Below are 25,796 nucleotides of genomic sequence, written 5' to 3' on the forward strand. Positions count from 1 at the left end.
TGAGAACATCCATGTGACCATGGTACTATCAACCCAGTTCGGATCATACTCCCGATTCGTCGTTTGTAATATCCTAGGGAAAGGTAACACTATCTGATGGCCCTAAACCATGAAGGCCATATCTCGGCTTGGTCGGATTGGCGTGCCATCTCGGATTCCTCGGGTGTTCGGCTGAGGTTGGCGATGCCTATCATTTCTAGGAACCTTGGACTAGTTTAGACTCCATTAGGTCCGAATATAGCGACAGGACACGCGGATTTGAGATGTGTTATCCCTATCTTGCATATTGATTACACGTGATCCTGCGGACAAGGATATTAAAGGAAGATAAGGTGATATATATTGACGCTACGGATGCCACGGTGCTAAGTGATCAGTACATGAGTTTGAGAGGGTACATAACTAGATCAGCATTGTGCCGGCGAGATTTCGAACTATTCTTTTTACCAGGCTAGCGAAGCCCGAGGATTGTTCTTGAAAGTTTGATAGAATGTACCGGGGCCGCCATGGAGAAAGCAATGCGGGGTTTATGGAGCTGGCAGTAGTCCTCTGGATGTCCATAGAGATTTCAAGCATTATAAATGCCACAATCTGTCGTGATACGCTTCTTCCTCTTCAAACTGTATCTTTCTTCCTTCCAATCCCCTTTTACTATAAGCATGGGCACAAAGGAAGCCCCCATGAGTGATGACATCGAGGATGTCAGCCATGGTATGAATGACTTTGACGCCCACAATATCTAGAAGCCAAGAGAGGTCGTCACTGGCAATGATCAACTGCAACGACGTCTCAAAAACCGGCAAATTCAGATCATGGGAGTCGGCGGTGCTATCGGTACCACTCTTCATTAGCATTGGTGGTGGCCTGGCGAAAAGTGGTCCACTCAGCTTGCTTCTCGGCTACTCAATATACTGCCTTATACTTGCTTGTGTTAATAATTGCCTGGCCGGAATGACTGTGTTATATCCTGTTCCAGGTGGGTTTATCCGCTTGGTCGGTAAATGGGTCGATGATGCCTTTGGTTTCATGGCTGGGTGGAATTTCTTCCTTTTTGAAGCCCTCTTAAATCCATTCGAAATTATTGCAATTCATATGATGCTGTCATTCTGGAGAGATGATATCCCAACAGGTGCCGTGTGCGGTGCATGCATTGCCGCTTATGCGTAAGATTAGCTCAACACGCTCTGCCTTCCTCATTTTTATATACAAAGCATTAAACTGAGCATCTGTCTAGTATATTAAGCATCTTTGCTGTGAAAGTATATGGTGAAGCTGAATTCTGGGGGTCCAGCGATAAAATTACATTGCTTATAATGTTGTTCCTTTTCACATTTATCACCATGGTGGGCGGCAATCCTCAGCATGACGCTTTTGGATTTCGAACCTGGCGTAACCCAGGCCCCATAGCCGAGTATCTTCACACCGGAAGGCTAGGCCGCTTCGAAGGAGTACTTGTTGCGCTATGGACGGCCAGCTTTACTATCATGGGCCCAGAATTCATAAACCTCCTAGCCGCTGAAGCCAAACGACCGCGAATCTACCTCAAGAACGCTTTCAAAATTCTATACTACCGGCTTTTCTTCGTCTACATACTGGCTGCTATCAGTGCCGGAATCCTCGTTGCTTACAACGACCCCACCCTCGTGTCTGTGTTCTTGACAAATGGAGGAGGCAGTACTGAAGCAGCATCCCCATTCATCCTCGCAATGGAGAATATGATGGTTGCGGGCTTTCCCCATTTAATCAACGCTGTCCTCATAACCACCATCTTCTCTGCTGGTAACACGTACATGTACTGTGCGAGTCGAAGTTTATATGGCCTCTCCTTGGATGGTCGGGCGCCCCGATTCCTGAAGAAATGCAAGAACAACGGCGTCCCGATCTACTGATGTGCTTCCCGTTGCTGTCGCTTCTTTCGCTTGGCAATGGATCTTCGCAAGCCCTGACATGGCTCACCAATATCATCACCGCCGGAGTTATCATCGACTACATCGCGATCTGTGTTACATACATCTTCTTCTATCGCGCCTGTCAAGCACAGTCCGTCGATCGCAAGACCTTCCCCTACTTCGGACGCTTCCAGCCGTACAGTGCATGGATTGGATTGGTCCGGGAATGTCTGATCATTATCTTCTACGGGTACTCCAGCTTCATTCCTTGGGACGTCTCGAACTTTTTTACCCACTACACTATGCTCTTTCTGGCGCCGGTGCTTTACTTCTCGTGGAAGATCTTCTGGCGTACTAAGGTGGTTAGGCCCAAGGAGCGGACTTGGTCTGGGAGAGGCCAATGATTGATGCGTACGAGGCGGGCCTGACATGTCCACCGAAGGGATTTTGGATAGAAATACTTGAGACGGTCGGGTGGAGGCGAGGTTGCAAGGATTAGCAGATCGCAGACAGTTGTTGATTAATGATAAACGGTTGGTGCTATATGGAAGACGAAAGGGAAAATATTATAGACATAGATGAACTGGGCATGTATGCAAACTGTCTCATTGATTTCTCGATATTTGTTCTCGTTGGTTAGACTTTACCGCTCTCGATAGATATTTCGTTTCTATATTTATTTGCCCTTGTTTAACGCAAGGAAGACATTGTATTTCTTATTCTGACCAAAACCTGATCAAAGGATATTCTTTTCGAGTCCTGATACCAACGCAGCAAAACTGGCCAAGACACACTTCACACCAGCCTGTTACAATGGAATAGTGGCTGCCAATGAGCCAAATCTCGTCCATGATAGAAGGCCATGGACCGTAGAGCAATATAGTGACCATTTGGGATCGGCTGGGGATAGACTAAGACGTAGGCTCTCCAAAAGCCGTCAAACCCCTCGCAATATCTCGACTTTTGCCTTCTCCCTCGAAGTCTGCCATTACAAAATTTAGATTATTATCCACAGCTACGGTAATCATGGAGCAACGCAGACTGGGCCTCAACCAATGTATCAAGGTCCCGTTTAGGCAGAATGCTAATCGATGAATATGGAAGGGTTGAGATAGATTACAACATTCAGAAAAGACAGTCAATGGACGGCATGCCGCATACCTCATGTATGGTTAACACGCTGGGAAAAGTTGCACCTACGGATAAGAGGTCAAGTCTATATGACACGGCTTGGAATGCATAATGAGACTAGGCCAGTATGATTATGATGGGCCATTGGATCCATAAGACAGTACAAGGGAACCTTACTTGATAGGGAAAATCTATCCCAGGGCCGAAGAAATTCGTAAAGAGAAGCAGGCTAGTTTTCATGAATCGTAGAATCTGGCAGGTGGAGCCTGTGGCTATGGGACCTTCGCAAGGTACAATTGATCCTGTCATATACCTAGTACATAACTGGTCTATAGAGGACAGTGGGGCATAAAATGTATGGGAATAGAATCCCCATGGGGAACCCGAAATTCCCGAGCGGCTTTGGATGGCCGACGTCGGGATCGACGGGACGGCGAACAATGATAACATAGATCCACTATCGAGGACCGACAATGCCGAACGTCTACATATCTACACTTATTAGGGAAAATAGAGGGTCTATTCAGCTTTTGTCATTTGGTCGGTGCATTGTGCCGACAATGGATATTCGATGTAGGAAACAAAATAAGAGCGCCTTCCGCTATCTTCCCCTGCAAAGTTTTACCAGTAATAAAAGTTGTGTCGATTTGCTACCTTCCTCCTTATTTAATCCCATCCTTTCTACCATTGTTTACCACATCAACTCAATAACAGAACAATGCAAGCAGCTAATCGCCTTCAAAAATCCCTCACGAAGGGCGAGCCCTCCTTCGGAGGCTGGCAAATGCTCCCCGGAACCAACCTGACCAGAACCATATGCAGGTCAGCCAGAAACGTTGAATGGCTTCTCGTTGACCTCGAACACGGCAATATCTCTGACGACTCAATGCATGAGATTGTGGCAGCTTCTGCAGCATGTGGAGTGTCGCCCATCGTCCGTGTCGCAGAAGGCCAGCCTTGGATGATAAAACGGGCCTTGGACTCTGGCGCCCACGGCATCCTTGTGCCAGTCATCGATACAGCGGAGGATGCGAGAAATGTGGTGCGATATTCGAAATTTCCTCCGGTTGGAAATCGCGGCTTTGAGAGTCTCCTCGCGGTGGAGAAGTTCGTGGAGCAACATCCCCACGGCAGTGAGGTGAAAGAGTTGACGGGTATGGAATATTTGCAGCAAGCCAACAGCTCGCTCGTCATTGCGGTGCAGATCGAAACAAAAGCTGCCCTTGCAAATGTCAGGGAAATTGCCGCCGTGCCTGGTGTTGATGTTCTATTTATTGGCCCCTTTGACCTCAGCGTCAACATTGGTCACCCCATCACCAACCCCGAGCGAATGGACCCTGAGCTTGTGGAGGCTATTCAGGAAATTCATGATGCTGCCCAGGCCGCTGGAAAGGCTACTGGAATTTACTGTGATACCGGCGAGCAAGCGAGGGAATACGCCAACAAGGGATTCCAGATGATGAGCACAATGACGGATATGGTGGGGATGAGGAAGGTGTTTAAGCAGGCGTTTGATGCTGCCAATGGTGACTTATAGAATTCTGTAATTAATCAATTCATGGCATTAAGGTTACCACAGAGTGGGCCAACCTAGCTATTAACCTAACTGTTAGATTTTTTTAAGGAATACAAGTCTTTATAACTAACCTTCACTTGGATTAGATTAGATTAAATAGAATGGTGCAGTGTGGGTCCAAAAAGTAAGTGACCCTCCTACACTTAAAGGTACCGAGTAGCTCTATCTGCCTGGTATGCGCTGGTAGGTACTTTTAAGTACAGGAGCTCACTTACTTTTTGGACCCCCACCGTACGAGTTTCCCGCTAATTTTCGAGTGCGGGTTCTTGCGTCAAAAGTCTAAGAAGCTGTAAAATACAAAAAGATAATACAAAGAAGAGATAGAATATAGAATAGTGAAATATCCCTATATAGTAAGATCGCATAAGATATAAGAGAAAGCAAACGATATAGAAAAAAAAGGCAACTACTGATATATGATATTTAATTCTCTCCTTGCAGGCCGTGCCCCTCCTTGGCGCCCTGGTGTTTCAAGAAGATCACCCATACTTCCTTCATGAGGAATATACTTCATAATGATGAAAGGACCTAGTTCCGAGGGGCTCTCTTTTGTTACTGCCCAGTAAAAGACAAAAGGCACCGGGATTGGGATTCTATCCGAAGTCATGTCTGAGAGAAATCGCATCATAGAAACCTCATTGCGGGTTTTCTCTTCGGAAAACATGATAGTACCGGGCAGTGGAAATCGTATAATCGCGCCGCTATTGTGGCTAAACGTCATCTTAAAGCAGGTATTGAAACCGCCCGTGCAGAGGAAATCAAACTGTGTACATTCAAGGTGACTAAATCTTTCAGAAAGAATGGCTCCAATATCATTGTAGATGTCCCCGTCAGTGCGAAGAAGCTTTGGCCAGTCTTCCCAGATCTGGGAGCTTATTGCCCAGGCATAATCGTCGTAGGGCTTACAAGCGCTCATCTCGGCAAGGCTGAATCAAGAGACGCTTTTGGAAATTCCAGAGTTGCCTAGTAATTTTGTTATATGCAATCAATTGCCGATAACAGACCCGACCCTGCAAGCGACATGCTCACATGCCCATAGTGAACAAAAGTACAATAGAGAAATGACTAAGATGAGTCCATACAAATCCCAAGTGGGCGCTGTGCAGATCACGTGCAGCCGTCGAGGGCTGTTTGGTTGGAATATAGATGCATGCCGACCGAATTGCCGTCTGGGTATCTTCGGCTGTAACCCTATCATGACCCAAGAACAAAAGACCACCGGGAGTAATCAGCACACCGTAGGACACAACAAATCCCAGACAACGGTCATAGTAGAGTAACAAACACGATGGATCCCACATCCAACCAGCAGCGCGCGGTTGTCGTGCAGAACCCAGGAAATAATTATGAAATGATCATCCGCGACGACATTCCCATCCGCAAACCCGGACCAGATGAGATCCTAGTCAAGTTGACATGTACAGGACTCTGGTAAGAGTCCCCTGCCCTCTATCCATCATCCAAACTGGAAGTCCAAACATATTGACTGTTAACAGTCATTCTGAAATCCGCGCCGTCCTAGCCTGGGGCGCCTACAACCGTATCATCGGCCATGAAGGCGTTGGAACCGTAATCCAAGCCGGCCCCAACGTCTCCCCCTCGCTCCTGCACCAACGCGTCGGGGTAAAATGGCTGTATAGCGCCTGTACCACTTGCTCTGCCTGCCAACGCGGTTTTAATCACTACTGCGCACAGCAGAAGAATACCAGTCGTCACGTGCCTGGCACGTTACAGCAGTACATCATCGCGGACGCAAGATTCATTACGCGTATCCCGGAGACAGTGTCAGATGAGATTGCCGCGCCCTTGCTTTGTGCTGGTCTTACTATGGCTGGTGCGGTGGGTAGATTGAATGACTATCGTCTTAGTTCCGGTGATTGGGTGGTGATTTCGGGGTCAGGCGGCGGATTAGGGCATTTAGGGGTTCAGATTGCGGCTCGGACGAAGGGTTTCCGCGTCATCGCGGTTGATAGTGGGGAAGAAAAGAGAAAGGTAAGCATGGAGTCTGGTGCCGAGGTGTTTGTCGATTACCGGACGGAAGATGTTGCGGCGAGGATCCGGGAGGTGACGGGGGGAGAAGGGCACATGCGACAATTGTGGTACCTGGGACGAGGGAGGCATTTGAGATGGCGCCGCAGCTTGTCAGGAATATGGGTTTGATTGTCGGTGTGGGATTACCGCCGAATGAGATGCAGTGGCCTATTTCTGCAACCGTGTCCGCGGCCAGAGGTGAGTTATAATCATCGTACCGCTTGAGGTCTAAGTCTGATCTCGATAGGTCTTTGTATCGTGGGGTCTTCAGTCGGCACGGAAGAGCAGATGGATGAGCTTCTTCAACAGGCAGGGAGGGGAGAGATTACGCCTTCAATAGAGGTGTTCGACTTTGTGGACACGCCGCGCCTTGTGGATGGACTGAGAAATGATGCTATTAGTGGTAGAGCAGTGGTGAGAATACCGCAATAATCGTTGTGCATATTATTGCGGGTAAGTATGAGCTAGAACAGACGCAAGAAGCTGATATATTAATGATGGCCCTCCCCGCTCTATCCCTCAACCAACTCGTAGACCATGAGGCAAGGGAGGGTCCTCATTGATATTGAGCTTGGTACTCGTTTCCTCACGCTGCATTGAATGCTACACTATTCTCCTGGGAATGGTCAATCTGTACAGACGAAAAGCTCCTTGGAGGCGACTGGGTGAGGTCGATAGAGATGAATAGGAAGAGAGTCAAAGCAACGATTCAAATGGCAGGTGGAAAATGAAGATCAGGCCATCGTATGAGAACACAACTGGCCTCCATACAAAACCTTTGGGCCATACCACACCACATGAACTGATTGATTTATATAAAAGTTTGCATACATGCCAACACAAGCTACACACATCTCCAGAAGCCAGAACCACCTATTTGGTTGAAGCTTTAAAGAAAAGCCATTTCCGACCCTTTGGCTGGCTGACGAGGTCACCTACTCGTAGTGTTCCTCTATATTTCACCAATAATGCCTCTCGATGGTATTTGCGGAACTTTTTTGTTCCATCCTTTCCTGCGACGGCTTGCAGGACTGGTGTTGTTAGAACTGGAAAGGCATCATGTTAAAACGATGGACGTACTTTTTGCTCCGCCTGGATGCTCTTTCTGAAAGGTGGTCAAGTCGTATATCTCATTATTAATGATAGTCCAGAGATTATCAGAAGTATTATGTTTTGAGACGTCTTCTGGGGTAAAGAGTTGGCTTGCATTGGTGAAGTCCGAAGTTTGAGCCATTGTTGCTGGTTGATAGGCGATAGCAACTATACTGTGCTTCCATGTAGTGTATATACTAGCGAGCGGGGCGGTCTTAAGGTTTCTTGACCTCGGTCCACACATGTACTACGGCATGTAGATCGTCGAGGTATCTTGCTTAAGTATAAAAAATCCATAATTAGTCTCCAAGGATATTTGACAAATTTGCAACATTGCCGAGCAAGCCCCCCGCACTGCCCATGGCCCCATTTAACCCATCCAACAAGCCAGAGTTCCTCAGTCCAGCCAACGTATCACTCAGGATTGTCATGATTGGTACTCGCGCTGTGATTGTGAGATTATTCAGTACTTCTTCGAAATACGGAATATGCTTCCCATTGTAAACTGTGGAATTTCCCGACGCCGATATTTCCAATTTACCATCCATTAATGCTGACGCCTGAGCTCCCACAATATCTATTAGGTTCTCCAGTACTGTTCTGATATTGAGTGTTGCTCGTAAAGGCATTGTGTTGTTGCCTGGTTTCAAAACGACATTCTCAAGGTAGCCTTGCCCGATTATAATGTCCGCTGTTTTGAGGTTGAGAGTGACGTTGCCCTATCGAATTAGTATATCCCAGAATATTCGTTTCATGAGCTGACTCACCAAAGCAAATGTGACAACAGAGTGGTTGGGCAGTGTTGCGGTTCCTCTGAGGTTAGTCCCATCTTCTTCGGCTGGTAGAATAAGACGGGCTGCGTCGATGGAAAAGCCACTGAGTTTGTCAAGCCCTGAATGGATGATCAGAGGTATTCAAACAATGAAGCCACCGACACTGACCGTCGAGTTCCACGTCCTTATCTAGGGTTATGCCTGCCTTAAGAGCTCCCAAATGCCCTGTTGTCGAACCCTTTGCAGACAGGATAAACCGCTTTGAGTATACGGCCTTGGTTAATGCCTGGACAAATTGCGCCCGGTCGAGAACAGCCGTATTATTGCTACTGATGCTCATTTCCGTGGTTCCCTTGAGATTGTACCCGTCTAGCGATACGTCGATGAATGGGACCATCGGCTTCACATCGCGGTTAAAGAGAGACAAGGAGAATGGATCGATTCGCACCGAGAGTCCAGCGGGGATCTTCAACGAAGTATCAATGGAAAAGCTGACACTGTCGGGCGTCGGGTCGAGAATACGCGCTGCATAGACCGGAAGACTGGTATCGTCAACGACCCTCTGGGCAATAGCAGGGATAATATAGATAAAGCTGTGGACGATCAGTACCCATCGTAGTAAATATAGCTGATGGAGCCTACAAAAGTGGAAGGAAGATAGCCAGAAACACCACCCCGCCGAGGACGTAACAAAACCAGAAACGGCGGAAATGGCGCTGAATCTTTAGTTTCGCTACCTTTTTGCGCTGGCCAGGGACTTCTGAGCCTGTGTTTTCCACATGTTCAATTTGTGCGTCAAGGCTCGAGAGCTTTGTTGCTCGAGTATCCTTCTCAAGGTATTTCTCCGCCATTGTGCCGGTCGTCTACATGCCGTAAGTCTATCGTCTTCCTATTTTATATATCTTCCTAAGCCCGCTGAGGGAATTTCTGGGGTATGCGGGGAAAAGCTTGGTTCTTCATTTTCAGCTTGATTTACGGCCAATGGTTGAAGATGCATGTAACAATCTATACTTCGTATATAACTGGGCGAAAATGAGGAAAACACGAGCGATTGCAACACCCCGCATATACCCAACTTACGCTTGGACGTTGAGCAAACTTGATCGTCTTACACTAGCAAATGGGTACCCTAAGGGATCTCCATCGAGCTACCCCGCTATCACACCCCCCCAGAGCTTCCGCGGATGATTTTCCATCGACCTCCAGTGGCGCTGTCGACGGTCCGTCCGGTCCGCGGTATAGTATGCATGAGCATCTGAATCCCCGTGCAGCATGTGTCTCTAGGTCGTATAGGACATGTCGACTGGATATACTATATAAAGAAATGGGCAGGTTGAATTGTTGAACTAATCTAATTAATACAATATTCCTCTAATAACCTTCAAAATGGACGAAAAGAACGATATCACCACGCAAAATGAAAAAACGAGTCGTACCGACGAGAGGCTCCTCAAGGAGTTAGAGAACCCTCAAAAAATCAAGAAAATAGTTCGCGAAGGCATTCTCCTCGCCGGTGGTGGGGCGGCCATTCTCCTTCAAGTTGCCATGCCCGGCGTTGGCAAAGGCGTTGATGAACACAGTAACTTCTCCTACCGTCCGCTGGATCGACTCCGCACGACCATGACATATGTCTACTGCATGGCGTTTGGCACTCCAGAAGAAAAGAAGACGATTATTGAGATGGTCCATAAAGCACATTCGGTTGTCAAAGGCCCCGACTACTCGGCCGACGATCCACACTTGCAGGTCTGGGTGGCGGCGACTCTCTACGCAGTTGGGATTGATCTGTATGAGCAGGTCTTTGGCCGTATGGATGAGGCCACTGCCGAAGCAATCTACCGTGAATATGCTGTTCTTGCGGTTTCCCTCCGTGTCAAGCCGGAGATGTGGCCGCCAACTCGCGAGGCGTTCTGGGTCTATTGGGACGAACAGATCCAGAAGATCCAACATCAGATCACCCCACAGGCAAAGAACGTTGCCAAGGATCTCCTGTTCAACAAGCAGGTTCCTTTCATAATCCGTATTTCCATGCCACTGGTGCGGCTGATGACCGCCGACTTGCTTCCTGAGGGTATCCGGGAGCAGTATGGGCTGAAGACCAGTAGCACGCGCAGGGGAATGCAGAAGGTGGTTCGGGGGGTGACCAAGGTGGTTTACCCTGCCACACCTAGTTTTATTCGGACCTACCCCATGCGGTACTATCTGAAGGATATGCGGAAGAGAATGAAGAAGGCCCAACACCGGTAAATGTGTTTAGCGTACCGTGTACTGTGGAATCTGGAGTATTGTGTTTTTTAGGCTTCACATGGTGGGTGGGGCCGAGATCCGATTATGCCGCGGGATTATCTGTGGGGTATCGGCACCGTGAATAGATTTTTAATTAAGAAATAGACATGGTATCACTCTAAAGTCTAGGTTCGAGCGCATAAAGAGGGGTAACCCTAAGGGACTGGCGATGGAACGCAAACTGCCACGCTGATCGCCGAGTCATGTGCGCCTCCATTGGCGGATTGTTCTCGGAAATATTAAACCTAACTCTACCGGCGTGATCGACAACGCCTAGCTTCGTCTGGGGGATAGTTGAAATACCGAAGGGCGGGGAAGACTCCTCCCCCCAGGTCCATAGTCATACACCTCGCACTTTCACATTCACGATCTCCATCCATCGAGGTTGTTACTTCATTGACCGATGTGGCAGCGAACTAAACGGGCCCCCCGAGCCTGTTATTGGTGTCGACATCGTAAGGTCCGATGCGACGCATCTATCCATGGCTGCCCTTGTACAAGGTGTCGCCAGGATGGTCGACGTGATTGCACACTCGGGTCCAGGGCTGGCAGACAGTATGTACCGACAGCTGCTTCCTGCATTACTATTAGCTAATTTTTTCATAGCCCTGCAAAGTCTGTGAATACAGACCAAGATCCTCCTCAAAGGGACGCATCTATCGACGGTACCGCTAAACAAATTACACAGCGAGAGGAGCCCATACAGAGGTTTTATAGTGACTTTGGAAATGCGCCTGGAATACAAACGTCCGTCGATCCGACGACTCCTAGCAGCGTGTCATTCTTCTTTTGCCCTTTCCTCACACTCAATGGTCTGGCAGTCTTGCCTCAGGAAGATGTGACATACTTGGCTTCAAAAGGGTCTTTGAGTGTTCCGGACTGGTCAACGATCAACGAATTCGCGAGGCAGTATTTTCTCCATATTCACCCTTGTCTTCCTGCCCTAGATGAAGCAGAGTTTTGGCGTATCTCTGTTGACTCTGCTTCACATACACTATCGTTATTTGTGTTACATGCGCTTCTATTTTCCAGTTGTCCTGTACGTACACACCCTCACCTTTCGGCATATGATCCCACTAACACCATCAGTATGTCTCCCTGCAAACGCTCCAAAAATGCGGATTCAATGATAGACGCAAAGCCAGAACAACATTCTTCAATCGTGCTAAGGTATCTAGGCCTGCTATATTCCGTGACTATTGGTTCCTCACTAATCCCATCAGCTACTATTTGATCTCCAAGCTGAAAATGATGCATTCGCCAAAGCCCAAGGCTCCGCTCTTCTGGCCCACCACACGTCCGCTCAAGATCCCCAAGCTAGCAGTATATGGTTGATGCGCGCTATCCAAAATGCTATGGTTGTGGGCTGTGGACCAGGTCCAGGTGATAGAGAGATCAACCTATCCATGATGAAACGGTTGTGGTGGTCTATGGTGCTGCGCGATCGGGTTCTATCTATCGGCCTCCGTCGTCGTCCTCAAATTACATCGGTAGAATTCAACATGGGGGCAAACTGGCTCACAGAAGAGGATTTTGCGGATGAAATAGTAAATTCTCGAGTATATGATCCGGAGCTCAAGATCCAACTATTCCAGGTACTGCAGGAACAATGCAAACTCGCGGTTCTTCTCACCGATATGGTGGCGTTGGTCTTTTCATCGCAGGGAGTATCCTCCCCGTCACTTTCCTTAGCTGAATTCCAGGCCGTTCTCGCTGCCATACGGCGAATCAAGCGGTATCTGACGAAATGGGAGGCCGTTTCGATTGTTCCGCCCTCTACCAGCCATGAGGCCGTCACCTTCTTTACTCATCTTACTTTGATGTATTACTAGTACGTTAGCCCGCAGCCTCCCCTATACATTGTTCTGATTACTCTAGTGCCGCCCGTGTCGATCTAGCCCAGTACGAGGCGCTGATTATCGAGAAGCATTTGAGCTTCACTGGAACTAACTATAGGGGCCAACTCCTAGAAACTGGCGCGGACCTCCGCAAAGCTACGACTGGTTTAACCAGTGCTATAGAGTTTTTTTGCAGCCAAGGCCGTGCAGAACGAATACCTCTGAGCGTGTAAGCTTCCTCTTACTATCGATTAGTTATGAAAGCTGACATCTCAGTCTGGCCTATACCGCCGTGCCCATCGTTCTTGCTGCTATCGATGTTAAACTATCACCCTCGCAGGCAGAAATGACGATCCGAAAGCGTCGTCTCGAGCGTCTAGGAGAGATTGTTCGACATTCGAGAATGCTTTATGATGTGGCCGACTATGTGGCTGCCGGGACAAACCATATTCTGCAGTTGGCATACATTACCACACAAGAGGCTTTTCTGCGATGCAGAACAAAAGCCATCGGTTCATCGCAGATGGAGATAGAACCGCCATCAGTCGGCATGTCGCTGGATACCTCCATCCTGAATGCAAAGAGAGTGACGAACTGGTATGACGCCTTCCTTAGTAGTCCTCGGGCATATCTCAGGATATCTGTATCACTCGACTATAGCCTTGCAACTGGCCGTCTGCCGTATGATAATGCACTACCCCTGCTTGTGCGGCAGACGCCCTGGGCCAAGAAACAACAAAGGCTGCCGTGGACCATTGCGCTGGAAACAGATGACATTGCACGATGCCCAGACCTTTCTATAAATGGGAGGATCACGGAGGAGATCGGTTCCATATCCCAGATAAGCAATTTGCCAGAGGAGCAGACTGCCGAGACACCAAAGGACGACGGATCCCAGAGCCGAAGCGATGATGTATTTCCGTTCATTGCAGCAATTGGAGACTCTATCAGGGAAAACACCTATGAAGCGGAAGACCATTGCAGCCCGGAAGAGGTTAGTGCTGGAGAGGCTGCTATCAACCTGAATTTCTTTGAGTTTGGGAGTCCGCGGTCGGACGATATGGTGGAGATGCAGACGGAGGATGCACTGAGCGGGGGTTCCTCCCGACTTCTAGGGATGAGTGCACCTCACTCCGGGAAAGACAGGTCTGATGACTTTGGTTTTGGTCCTACGGGATTTCAGTCTATATACACTTCCTTGCTGCGAGACTCTGTTGTTTGATAATACACATAATATCATACCTTATTGATGATGACTGTTCAATTGTATCTGAGTCTTCCGGATCCATAGCATTTAATTATGACAAGGAACAATGCTGGCTATGTCAGTTTTCGATACATGAGGACTTCCATCTGATAGCTATATGCCGATATATTACCTTTCCCAGCATGCTAGCAAAAGGGGGGGCATATTCCCTGCTTATATGTACTGCGCATAGTAAAATCTATTTTACTGTGCGTCCAATATCTAGACTTTGGCACAGAATATCCGGACCGTGGTGTGTTCCTCGCTGGGTGCGTCATGCTACAGTATAATGCCCAGTATAGGAATCGAATCTGTTAACCCTAGTAGAATGATAAGCATTCTAAGCCAGGAACCAGTTCCTATGTAGGCTTGACGTCGACTGTATCCCGTCAGATGGTGCTCTACTATTACACCATTAGCCCGGTCTGCAAGACTATGTGTGTGATTCGACATGAGTGGTGGACCTGGTCAAGATCTACGCAACATGGCGAAATCCTATATTAACCCAGCTTAGCGAGATGAATATCCGCAGAGCATCTTTCACACTATCGAGCCAATCATACACACTAAGGATAAATCTTCCATAGAGCGACTACTACCAAGCTGTGCTTTACCCACATGTGCTTAGAATCTACCGAGATCCGCACCAAAGTTGGGTTCCGATTCCGCTTTATGCAGTCATTAAACCCTTCCGCGCATATATCCCCTTACTCCAACAATCCATGCACAAAACAAACACTATACTAACACATAGATATATGCTAGAACGATGGAAGTCTAGGCATAACAACAGGGTATACTTGACTATGGGAGCTCGTGATGGTCATATTCATGATCAGAATGTATCCCACCATCCCATATGTGGCTCTCTTCCTCTTTGCCTTTCAGGTATACAGGTCTAATCCACCACAAGAGAGCTCCAACCCGGTACTTAGGGCTAGTCTCGATCTGGGTAGTATCTTTGAAGATATCTTCAGGAGTCATATACCAGAAGGAACAACAAACAGCACCTTGAAAAATGTTGGGAATGCTATTGATGGCCTGGTAGGCTTGTTCTCACCGACTCTCATGAAGGATGTCGTATCATCTGTCACCCACATGGCTGATCTTTTCGACAATGAAACTTCAGTGCGGACAAAATCAATCATCCAGTTAGGAGCTGACCAGCTCACTAATGACACGATCAATGCGGTAACAAGCCTACTGGATAATGCAAACGTCCTCCTTACTGCAGACAACGTCGCATCAGTCAACAACCTACTTGAGCAAGCATCCCCTCGTCTCACAGAGGTTTTCAATGAGATAAACAACCCTCCTCATCGCAGATTTGGTAAAGGAAATAGCGAGTCTTATACAGGAGGCTAACAGCTTCCTGTCTTCTAACGCCGATGCCATTCAGCCTCTCCTGAACACAGCTGTCGACTTACTGTCTACCGATGTTGTCAACAATATCGGACCAATCGTAAACGCCACCGCTCCAGTCCTTTCTACAGAGCTTGTTGACAAGCTCCAAACTACCCTGAACAAACGCTGGTGATTATCTTACCGGCGATGTAATCAGCGACATTAACAATATGCTTGACCACGTTACACCCTTCCTTACAGCAAGCAACGTTCAGACGGTCAACAACCTCATCAGCAATGGCAACAACCTCTTAACGGCTCAAATGGTCAACAATACAGAGGCACTCATCTCCACCGGTAGCCAATTCCTCTCTGGCCAGACAGTACTCAACAAAACCGAAGCATTAATTTCCATTGCGCTCAAGTTCTTGACCGACGAAACGATTAATCAAAGCAGGGTGTTGATCCAAAATGGAAACGGCCTTCTGACATCTGATTCAGCATCGCCAACAGACAGCTTGGTTGATAATCTAGCGAGCCTCCTTACCCAGCAGATTCTCTATGAGGTTGAGAGTCTATTGAACATGGTACAAACTCTTCTCACAGCAGAGTTTGCCAATGCAACAGGCACTTTAATCGACACGATAGCGCCGGCAGTAACACCCGAATTCCTTAAACAAGTGGCCACTCTCCTAGATAATGCAAGGCAACTCCTTCACTGATGGCACGAATCAGACATTGCAGTTGATCAATAAGGTCTCTCCAGTGATTGACTCCACGGCCCTTGGCCAAGTTAAAATCTTACCGAACGTGCACATACTCTTCTCTACCCTAATCGTACCAATAAATTAACTTTGTTGATTGATGGTGTTAGTGGGGTATGTTCATCTTATGACCGAAGTCTGTGTACAACGTTAATATCAACCAGCTCTTCCCAAAAGTTGTCCAGATATTCGATGCCTTGAAGCCACTGAATCTGACGGGTATATTATCGGAGGTAACCTAATATTGACGTATGTTTCAATATCTAAATACACTGGGTTCATGGCATAGTCTACAAAATAGAAAATAGCAACTGCTACAATGATGATTAACCCTCTAATGTTTATGCACTCATAATAGCCGTGCCCATTAGATCGGTGAACGTTTTTAACTACCGTATAGCTTTGGCTGCTGACTAGTCTATGCAACCTCCCACAGATTGTCGAATGTCCAAGCGGCAGGATCGCCAAAGAAATATTGCTCCATTGAGGGAACAGTTGGATCGAACTATAACACATTAGTATGCATATAACTAATTACCCGGAATGGGGAGGAGTGTAGAGCAAGCTTTCATCACGAACCTGAGAAAATCCGACATCGTCCAAGGACATTTCCGCCGGGTCCAATACATCATCGCTAGCGACCTGGCGCTCAGCTTCCGAGGGGTCACCCTGTGGAATACTAATCAACATATACCCTTCCCCATTCCAACATTCAGGGAAGTATTCGAGTTGAGTTACCTGTCTCAATTGTGAGGAATAGATCTTCTCCTTCGCACGAGGGAATTGTTCTTGCGATGCAAGCACTCGGTAATATTGCCTCACGACTTGGTTAATCGCTTCCTGCTTAAGCGTGCTAGACTTTGTCGGCTGTGACTGTGATCGAAGAAACGAAATTGCAGCAGAAATGTACCAGTGGTACGTATACCCAGTTCCAAGACAAGTGATGCTGTCCTCCAACATGGACAGAGCATTTTGGATATATTGCAAGATTGCACTGTGATTGATTGGGGCACAAATATCGGCTGCACTAGTGATTAACATGTAAAACCTTGAGCAGGACAATACCACTAAGTCTGGTGAAATAACTTACGCTGGATGCCTGAGGATATATACGCGTAGTGAGAAAGGTTTAACGCTCCACGGAAGTAGTCATGTCTTAAAAGCAATAGCATGGGATTCCCAGCCTGTACCAGCCGCCAATGCTGGTCAATCATGCTGGCAGCCGCGTTGAAACAAACCATCCTTGACACTGCGTATCGAGTATTATTTTCTCGCTTGCGGGCAAAGGGGGCGTGCAGTAAGACCAAGAATTGCCGCAGTTGCAGATCCAACACCACCCTTGCCATCTGAGATAGGCTTTTGTCAGTAGTATCGTTTCTGCTGTCGGTTAGAGAGGGGATCTTCTGGAGTTCACTCATAATCAGGTCTTCGTATCTCAGGGTATCCTCATATGGCAAATCCGAGGTCAGATCATTCATCCGAGAATTTAATGATACGCGCAGGTCCAGGCTACTCCTACATAAACGCAAGAACGAGGTCGAGGTACAGTGACCGCGCAATCCCGGCATCTCTGTAGAATCGGATTCGGGTCTCAGACCTTCATCATCGATATCAACCGGAGGGGCACAATCCATTTGAATTCCAGCTAAAGCCGACGGCATCCCTCGCTCAACCGAAGCCTGTAGCTCTAGCTCAATCATTGTCGCCCAAAGTCGCCGGCGCATCTCCTGGTCGAAAAAGGATATCTTGCCTCCCAAACGACTTGGGTCGCGATGAAAGCCAGCCGCCATTCCTTCTCTCACCAGGTCACCTGCCACCGACCACATGCGCTTCTTCTTGTAGCGGCACATCTGTTTTGAGAGGACGAGTAGACAGCGAATCTGCCATATGACCAAGTAGATATTTTTCTTGCTCTGCTTTCCAAGCCAGGCTTCTGCTGTTTCAATCCACAGTGATCCCTGTTCTCGACCGAGACTACTGCTACCTACGTAAGTTTGGTCAGTTGCCGTTGTGCAGCTGACGGTGGCCATAATCAATAACATGAGGACAATGAATCCGGGCTTTGCAGCTGATCGATCCTTCTGCAACTGATCATATTCCTCCACGAAAGTCGGTCTATGCACAATTCTGTACATCGTTTCGAAAGTTTCGAAATATAGGCGAATAGCTGCGTCCATATGTTCCTGGTCTGGTAGCAACAGCAACAGGTCCGCAGTTTTGACTGGAAGAGTACTTGGTTTCTCATATTTCCATTTCGTGTCCAATGCTTTTAGTTCTTTTTGGACACCGGGTAGAGAAGCATGGTGCTTGATCGTCTCCTTCATGTAAGAACGAAGCTCGGGGAACTGGATTACAAATGAGCATTGCAGTCGATAGACGATCCGATACCAGCGCTTACATGACCGATCAAACTAGTGGGATTGGTACTTCCATAATACTGTGTTTTGTAATTCCCCCCTCGGAAGATCACAGCCTCCGTTGGCTTTGGTTCAGGAGGATATGTCAGTTCAGTCACGTCGCTTTAATGGCCGGTCGCTCTTTACCGGTCGTAGCTCCATCGACATCACCGCCTATCAGCTGCCAAAGACCTACGTGTTCTGTGAGGTCTTGCACGATGGGTCGATTGTTATCATTGGCTGTATAGCCTTCTAGCGAAGCAGACGAGGTCGTCGTGTTCCCAAGGACCGGGGTAGCAGTAAGCACGGGTCTGTTGTGCCCCGAGACATCTGATCTTCGCTGATTGTTACGCGACAGAGCAGGAGCGTCCTCGTATGAGCAGGAATCAGAGTTCCCGGTTTTTCGACATCGACTGCAGGACGGATATTCACGGTCGCAAGCCAGTTTCCGTCGTCGGCAGAGAGAGCAAGACAAGGGTCTTCGCTTTCTCCGGGCGATCGGTCGACTTGGCGCTGTCGGCTCGGACATCCGGTGAACATTATTGGGTAGCATTGTAACCCTCGAGCAGAAGAATAGCTTCCTGTTATCAGATCGGGCTGGGAATCTTATCAGATGATGAAGTGGTGGACGGAGGTCCGAGGGATCGCGGAGATATTAAGTCGTGACGTTGCCTTGCGTCGGAGAAAACATGTGAGGCTCGGCGATAACAGTTCGGCGATAAGAAATATTATCAATCAAGGTCACATCCATCAGATAGCGAGCCTGCGCTCAACACACTCTGATGATATCCCTGCCAGGGAGGCTTAAATATACCTATACTGAATTGATGTAGCGATAGATTACAAGTATAGAGTTGGCTTGAGAATGTATCCGAGTGTAATGGTCAGCGTTACACTATTCGTATCACTGGCATGGCTTTTCCTCTCGAGTTGATACACAATTACTACTAGATTCCAAGTTCTTGCTTGTCATGAATCTTCTAGGAGCTCGCAATCTATATTACAGTAGATCGGTGGTCAAAGAGCTAGATCAGCGAGTAATTCGCTCTAGTTGCCGCAAATTGCCACTTCTGACTCTTGTTGGTCATCTCGGGGATAGTGTTCCTATGCCTGCGCGTAGCTCCGAGGAGCGAACAGCAGTTATATAAAGCTCGTTCATCTCATCGCCTAAGTTCAAAACAAATATCCATCACATTCCCAACAACCGAGTAGTTCGAGTCTACCATATCACAATCCAACCTAACCTGTTTTATTAAACCATCAACATGTCCCCGACCCCCACGCTCCAAAAGGAAGTGGATTCCTACGTCGTGTCCCATCTGATCCCAGCCGACCAAGCCCTAACCGACACGATCGCCAAATGTACCAAAAGTGGAATACCACCAATTGCCGTCTCTCCAGCCCAGGGCAAGTTCCTCTCTCTGCTGACCAAGATGTCAGGCGCCCACAACGTGCTGGAAATTGGCACCCTGGGCGGCTACTCCAGCATCTGGTTCGCCCGGGCCCTCAACGCCAATGGCAATAAGGGGAAGGTGACTAGCATCGAGATTCTTGAAGACAGACGGGAGCTTGCTATTGAGAATCTGCGCAATGCTGGGGTGAAAGTTCCGGACGAGGCCGATGTCTTGCTCGGACCTGGTCTGGAGGTGCTGCCTCGTTTAGAGGAGGAAATTCAGCAAGGGAAGCGACCGAAGTTCGATTTTGTGTTTATCGATGCGGACTGGGATAATCAGTGGCATTATTTCGACTACGGTGTTAAACTAGCCAAGGGCCCTGGGGCCGTCATATTGGTCGACAATGCAGTTCAGAGCATGCTGGAAGACGGAATCGTGGGCCCGGAGAAACGTAAGGAGGGGGCAATATCCCTGGTGGAAAGGGTTGGGCAGGATACGCGAGTGGAAGCGGCGCTGGTACAGACTCTGGGTGCAAAGAGCCACGATGGCTTCTTGATGGCCCTCGTCGTGTGATCGTGTTCCGGATTTATCGCTCTAGAGTACTCGAGATTTAATTGTAGGCTCGATTCACTGCCGTGTGCAATGAGAGCAATGAGAGCATTTGAATATTTAATGTCATACCAAATAATCCAACCAGCCTCCTTCAGGTCTCCAAACATGTCTATAATTAGTTTCTACTGCGGGTCAACTATAAGCTAGCATGTTAGTATAAGCGTATCGGGTGTCGCGTTGTCACAATGCAGCTGCATCTTAGCACTACTACAATTGAAGAGCCGGGCTGATCATGTTCAATACTTATTCCACGTGTCCATTTCGTATATATTTCTTCTCTAAACTGCATTCGCTTCAGTCTTCCTCAAATCCGCACACAGCTTCTCTGTCAACAACTTGAGCATCAGCAAAGTTTCATTATTCTTCTCCATCGCTGCTTTTTCCTTGCTGATAAAACCCTCACTCGCGCCTAGTGTGCTATGATTCATAATTTCGGGACAAACGGGTACGACTGAACTACTCGCCTCGCCATCTCGTGAATGCAGTAGGGAGAGGACCCACGGCCAATCGCGACGAGGGTCCTGCTCACTGGCTCCGTCCATAAGCGCTGTTACGAGCTTCCTAATTTCTTCGGCCATTAGAAGCATGTGCTGTCCAGTTTCATTCACTGATCGTGACAACTGAAGCTCGTTAGCCGCAAAAGTGCTCGTTGTTCCTATTGTACTTAGGTCCATGGACCGCTTGCTCAACTTTGACGACCATTGAGCATGTTTTTCGATATCCCTACAATTGCTTCGGGATCCTGGATTTGACCCGCTCTTCTCACTACGCCCCCTGTTTCTCGATTTGCCTAGTCTCAAAATATAGCCAGCAAAGTAGACAGCGGTTCGCACACCTATGTCGCCCATGGCAGTGACAAGATTGGTCAGAACGGGAATAGCAAGCAGCGACCAGAAGACGAAGAAAACCTTGCCAAAGTTGCTGGTAGGATAAAAGTCTCCATAGCCAATGGTGGTTAGTGACGTGTATGTAAAGTAAAGAGCTGTGAAGTACGTCCAGTTCTCGCTGCGTTCCGACCGACGAAATACCGCGGCACTGAGAAGCCACAGGACAAACCATGCCAGGATGAAAAAAAGAAGGGCCTTCAATTGGACCCTTCGGTGGAAATCAGATCGGATGCGCTGAAGTTCCACCACGTCACTCGTTTGAGGCAATGTAGCTGTGGATAGTATGCTGGATAATGTTATGTTGTCACTGTGTTCGTTATGTGTCGGTCCTGTTGAGTTCTTCCCTCTCAGAAGCTCGCTGCGCGCTTCTTGGAGCTCCAACCTAAGTTTCATACGTCTAATGCTTTTCCCAAATGATCTTATGGAGTTAACAACGAGACCCAACGTAATAATTCCGATAGTAGCGTACGGGAATAGCAGACTTCTTCCGAGATGTGTCTTAGGGACAATATTCCCGATTCCGATAGTGAGAACGGTGTAGTCGGTAAAGTACAATGCGTCCATAAATGACCACCCTTCAACAGCGCTGTACACACCTGCACCACCTGTGAGAAAGGTTATAAAAGTTATAGTTCGCAGGATGATGCTTGTATATTCGACTGTTCGCCTGTCTTGACGACTTAAGGAAGCTGAGCGCGCAGTGGCAGTATAAGCTGACAGTAAAACTGCAATAAACATATACAAACCTCCAGCTATAATACCGTAGAAGTAGCTTTGTGTATACCTCGGTGACTCTCGTGGTTGTACTATTGGATGCCGCTGGATTGTGACACCTACGAGACTGAATAACAATGCTCCTGCAGTTAACCAACCGAATATTGTCACAATGAATCCTTTCTGCGGGTTTCGTTTGCACATCATTGTCAATATTAGCACGATGTACGAGACGGCAGCCAGAGCCAAGGATACCGCCTTGAGTGCAATCATCCTGAAACATTTACTGGCTGTTAAACTCCGGTAGAAAGGAAAAGACCAGAATGATACACACCAAGTCGGTTGCGATAACATGCTTATGCTCCCATCAGCATTTTCCATTTCCTGCCATCCTTGGGAGACCGTGCAGATATTGGACATGATCCCTATCGCACATAGCGTTCCCTGTATATCTGTTAAATGGCCGCAGGCGAAATAGGGATGAAGATGGCAGTTACCGCCAAAACAGGGAATGGTGCTGCACTACGCCACCAGCGACTGGGCACGCTGTTTGAGGGGTCAGAGAGCTCAACCACATTCCGAGATTCTCTCTTGAGGCTCATTGATTTCTTGCGCTTCGACATGGATGGATTCCTCTCATGATAGTTCCTACCGCTTCGTGATTAATACATCTAGGTGAGAGTGAGCTGCAACACGTTGCTGGCTACTTTAAGCTACAATAAATGACGACTTCAATAGTAGCTAGCTACGGTGAGTTATATATAGCGGTCATTGGCTGAACTTAGATGTCATTCGATCCATGGTTATGGCTGAGTACGAGGAGGTCTGGCCATCCCGAGAGATGTCTGAACGGAGAACGACCACACTATTGAGCCGACAACGACCTTCGGAGAAGTATACAGTTACTCCAAAATTATCTGATTTTCGTTCTAGACTTGAAGGAGAGAAAAGCCAAAGAAAAACACATAACAGGAGGGATTCCTGGGTGGGTCACCCACCGAGTTGAACCACTAACCTGCCTTGCCGGCGTGTGGCTTAAGCACGGTCCCACCCTTGGTTCCCTACTACACTGCCGATTTATTTATGTTACGTACAAATCTCTCTCCAAGAGTAAAGGAAAGTGTAAATGTTGAGAGTAATAATGCTTAGGTTAAGATAAGCTCTGACAAAGCTATGAAGATATATGCTTTTCTCTCTACAAAGACTATAATTTTAATATACACATTAGAGCAGTATACGAATGTAGTACAGATATAGTTCTGAATTTCTTAATAAAACTTTGGAGGTTAGAAGCATCCATTACAAAGAAGAAAACAAATGACCAGACAAAAGGCCAGAGAGAGAATCTGTAACCCCCCTTTGTATACATGAGCGTTCCTACACCACCCCTCTTCACTTCCATTTTCACTTTGCGTGCACTCACGAAACAACCTGCCAAGGGCTCTTCACTGAGAGGAAAGGCGAGGGAATAGTTTGAGGGCGTTTTCCCGGTTGATCTTCTCTGCATCTTGTTGTGAGAGCTTAGCCTCACTCAGCTCCTTGCTAAAACGCCTAACAGTAGCGTCAGGGGCATACGGGAAGTCACTTCCAAAAAGAATATGATCAGAAGGAGCAAATCTCTGGAGGAGAGGCAGCGCGAATGAGGAATCTGTCAGGGCCAAATCATAGTAAAACATTCGGGCGTTCTCTATAAAATATTCAGGCGTCATGTTTGATAGATTGAGATCTTTTAACATGATTGCGGGACGTCTTGCCAGCCAAGGCAGATTTCCACCAGCATGAGACAAGATAATCTTGCATTTATTATACTTTCGGACGGTATCGGTGGTAATAAGATCAACAGCCGTGCGAGTTGTTTCATGTGGATAATCAATCATAGGCTGGGGAAGCATTTTGTTGACCAGATTGGTGTCCACCGGATGAGTCGGGTGAACAAATACCACTGCGGCACGTCGGTTCAGTTCTTCCCAGATAGGCTGGATAGCAGGATGTCCTAAGTAATAATTGCCGTTGCCATAACGGGTAAAGAGAGTAACACCATCAGCTTGAAGATGATCAAAAGCATACTGAATTTCCTTCAGAGTAGCCTCAGTATCAAGAATATCCGGCAGCGTAGCAAAGAACCCGTAATTTTTAGGGTATTTCTCTCTCAGAGCCTGTCCAAACTCATTGCATTCCCTGGCAAGACGGGCAGCCTCAGCTCCCTTGAGAATTCCAGTACCGGGAGCAGTCACGGATAAAATTGCTGTTCCAATATCACAATCATTGCAAATCTTTTGGTCCATGTCAAGGGACCACGCAGGCGTAGGCCATCCGGAGGGATCACCACCAGCTTTTTCAAGGGCTTAAGAATATAATTTTGAGCCTCAGAAGTATTTCCCAATGTATGAAACCTAAAACGCACCTTGCAAATAGGCAGGGGGGATATAGTGATGATGCACATCAATGCGTTGTGCCATTATGACGGGTGCTTGGAATAGCTTCTTATGGCAGAGTCACCTCGGAGCCCTTATAAGTTGTTGCTAAAATTATTCAGTGTTGGAAGTGAGCATTGGCTCTACTTATATAGCCTTTCGGGTTCCCGGAATGAATAGATGAGTTGTATGCTTTCGGCCTTGCGGATAACCCGGAAGGCCCAGTGAGGGTGTTATTCCGTTATATAATTTCTCGAATTGAATTTATTACATCCAAGATACTCCATCCGAAAGTAACGCACTTGAGCTTTGGCCGCTGATTGGCTGCCCCTGGGGTTGCTTTATCAATTATGCTCTTCCACTTAAGATGATCATTGTGCTATGACGTCCTCCACTGCCGAGTCCCGAGTCTGCGGGTCTCCATACAAATCCCAGCCTCTTGGCAGAGTTGTTATAAAAAAAAAAAAAAAAGGAGAGAAAGTCCAAAACACAGTTGATCCTTACTCTTAGTTGCAACTAATGGAATAATGTACAGTGACTAGTAGGCTGGTTAGGGTATTAGATAGCGATTGATGCTCTATATCAAGGAGCTTTAGAAGTCTCTGAACAATATATACGACGGCATCTCGGATCCGACATAACTGCAGTTCGAACATTTGCACTGTTTTACTATCTTTCACCTCACTATATTACTGGGACAAAGTATAGGGTTGTTTAATATCAATTAATAGATGGAAGAATAGAGAAGCTTTGCAGAATTTTAATCATAGCTCTAGGATACAGCCGTAGAAAAGACACTCACGTAGAGTCTTTTCCTAGTATATGCCGGCATCACTCTATATGATGGCCCTGGGACAGACCCTGACGATACCGAGTGAAAAGTTAGTCCATTAGCCTCGGCCCCTTCTCAACCCAATCCATACTGCCAGATTAGAGATCTAACCCGAAGTAGACATACTATGTAGACTGGCTCTTTGTAGTACTGCGCAGTAGTAGCGCCTATGGCCCCGTTATGTAGCTCCACCTTGGGATCTGTTGTAGGTCTCGATATTTACTGCTTAGAGAACAGGTCGCCACTTTAAGCCTATGATGATCGTCTCTCACGATCTCTTGCAAAACTCGGACTGAACTTCTCGTTTTACTGTGTGGAACCAGGTCTTTGCCTAATCTATACACCCGGGAGATGATCGTGATTATCCCAGAACAAAACAAGCGGATACACCGATTAAAACAGCGACCTTAAGCAATCATGTCCAGTTGATGCCAAAAATAAACATAACAATACAATAGCTTAGAAGAGAATACAACGAGACACTGACAAATAGTCGGAATAAATTAACAGACCACGTTGAGTACTTGAGAAAATCAACGCTTAGTTGGGCAATTTACAAAAGTGCCCTAAACCATCC

General features: G+C 47.4%; 12 protein-coding genes across 12 annotated transcripts; 7 read left to right on the top strand and 5 right to left on the bottom strand.

The window, feature by feature from the left end:
* Positions 1-1,340: 1,340 nt before the first annotated feature.
* ABOM_001516 (uncharacterized protein) lies at positions 1,341-2,293 on the top strand (the record flags this gene model as incomplete). The annotated part of the gene is made up of 2 exons (XM_022528646.1): positions 1,341-1,809; positions 1,866-2,293. The coding sequence occupies 2 exons, from the start codon at positions 1,341-1,343 to the stop codon at positions 2,291-2,293; spliced, it is 897 nt and encodes a 298-aa protein (XP_022393515.1).
* A 1,445-nt stretch (positions 2,294-3,738) lies between these two features.
* On the top strand, positions 3,739-4,557 carry ABOM_001517 (HpcH/HpaI aldolase family protein; the record flags this gene model as incomplete). The annotated part of the gene is made up of 1 exon (XM_022528647.1): positions 3,739-4,557. The coding sequence occupies one exon, from the start codon at positions 3,739-3,741 to the stop codon at positions 4,555-4,557; it is 819 nt and encodes a 272-aa protein (XP_022393516.1).
* A 1,327-nt stretch (positions 4,558-5,884) lies between these two features.
* On the top strand, positions 5,885-7,059 carry ABOM_001518 (zinc-dependent alcohol dehydrogenase; the record flags this gene model as incomplete). The annotated part of the gene is made up of 4 exons (XM_022528648.1): positions 5,885-6,027; positions 6,093-6,660; positions 6,735-6,825; positions 6,875-7,059. The coding sequence occupies 4 exons, from the start codon at positions 5,885-5,887 to the stop codon at positions 7,057-7,059; spliced, it is 987 nt and encodes a 328-aa protein (XP_022393513.1).
* Positions 7,060-7,500: 441 nt separating this feature from the next.
* Positions 7,501-7,861, bottom strand: ABOM_001519 (cytochrome b5-like heme/steroid binding domain-containing protein; the record flags this gene model as incomplete). Its single annotated transcript, XM_022528649.1, has 2 exons — positions 7,501-7,658; positions 7,708-7,861. The coding sequence occupies 2 exons, from the start codon at positions 7,859-7,861 to the stop codon at positions 7,501-7,503; spliced, it is 312 nt and encodes a 103-aa protein (XP_022393514.1).
* Positions 7,862-8,018: 157 nt separating this feature from the next.
* ABOM_001520 (DUF3712 domain-containing protein) lies at positions 8,019-9,343 on the bottom strand (the record flags this gene model as incomplete). The annotated part of the gene is made up of 4 exons (XM_022528650.1): positions 8,019-8,438; positions 8,487-8,611; positions 8,661-9,085; positions 9,135-9,343. 4 exons carry the CDS (start codon positions 9,341-9,343, stop codon positions 8,019-8,021), a joined length of 1,179 nt encoding a protein of 392 aa, XP_022393613.1.
* Positions 9,344-9,878: 535 nt separating this feature from the next.
* Positions 9,879-13,838, top strand: ABOM_001521 (uncharacterized protein; the record flags this gene model as incomplete). The annotated part of the gene is made up of 7 exons (XM_022528651.1): positions 9,879-10,735; positions 11,191-11,333; positions 11,408-11,817; positions 11,868-11,948; positions 12,002-12,609; positions 12,657-12,845; positions 12,893-13,838. The coding sequence occupies 7 exons, from the start codon at positions 9,879-9,881 to the stop codon at positions 13,836-13,838; spliced, it is 3,234 nt and encodes a 1,077-aa protein (XP_022393612.1).
* An 864-nt stretch (positions 13,839-14,702) lies between these two features.
* Positions 14,703-15,399, top strand: ABOM_001522 (uncharacterized protein; the record flags this gene model as incomplete). The annotated part of the gene is made up of 2 exons (XM_022528652.1): positions 14,703-15,192; positions 15,278-15,399. 2 exons carry the CDS (start codon positions 14,703-14,705, stop codon positions 15,397-15,399), a joined length of 612 nt encoding a protein of 203 aa, XP_022393611.1.
* Positions 15,400-15,436: 37 nt separating this feature from the next.
* Positions 15,437-15,928, top strand: ABOM_001523 (uncharacterized protein; the record flags this gene model as incomplete). The annotated part of the gene is made up of 1 exon (XM_022528653.1): positions 15,437-15,928. One exon carries the CDS (start codon positions 15,437-15,439, stop codon positions 15,926-15,928), a length of 492 nt encoding a protein of 163 aa, XP_022393610.1.
* Positions 15,929-16,388: 460 nt separating this feature from the next.
* ABOM_001524 (uncharacterized protein) lies at positions 16,389-18,895 on the bottom strand (the record flags this gene model as incomplete). Its single annotated transcript, XM_022528654.1, has 4 exons — positions 16,389-16,475; positions 16,550-16,992; positions 17,061-18,315; positions 18,563-18,895. The coding sequence occupies 4 exons, from the start codon at positions 18,893-18,895 to the stop codon at positions 16,389-16,391; spliced, it is 2,118 nt and encodes a 705-aa protein (XP_022393609.1).
* Positions 18,896-19,631: 736 nt separating this feature from the next.
* ABOM_001525 (O-methyltransferase) lies at positions 19,632-20,333 on the top strand (the record flags this gene model as incomplete). The annotated part of the gene is made up of 1 exon (XM_022528655.1): positions 19,632-20,333. One exon carries the CDS (start codon positions 19,632-19,634, stop codon positions 20,331-20,333), a length of 702 nt encoding a protein of 233 aa, XP_022393608.1.
* A 317-nt stretch (positions 20,334-20,650) lies between these two features.
* On the bottom strand, positions 20,651-22,246 carry ABOM_001526 (potassium channel family protein; the record flags this gene model as incomplete). The annotated part of the gene is made up of 1 exon (XM_022528656.1): positions 20,651-22,246. One exon carries the CDS (start codon positions 22,244-22,246, stop codon positions 20,651-20,653), a length of 1,596 nt encoding a protein of 531 aa, XP_022393607.1.
* Positions 22,247-23,418: 1,172 nt separating this feature from the next.
* Positions 23,419-24,432, bottom strand: ABOM_001527 (amidohydrolase family protein; the record flags this gene model as incomplete). Its single annotated transcript, XM_022528657.1, has 2 exons — positions 23,419-24,317; positions 24,378-24,432. The coding sequence occupies 2 exons, from the start codon at positions 24,430-24,432 to the stop codon at positions 23,419-23,421; spliced, it is 954 nt and encodes a 317-aa protein (XP_022393606.1).
* Positions 24,433-25,796: the final 1,364 nt, after the last annotated feature.

Source organism: Aspergillus bombycis, assembly GCF_001792695.1.
Source record: "Aspergillus bombycis strain NRRL26010 chromosome Unknown contig00006, whole genome shotgun sequence".
Taxonomy (NCBI): Eukaryota; Fungi; Ascomycota; class Eurotiomycetes; order Eurotiales; family Aspergillaceae; genus Aspergillus; species Aspergillus bombycis.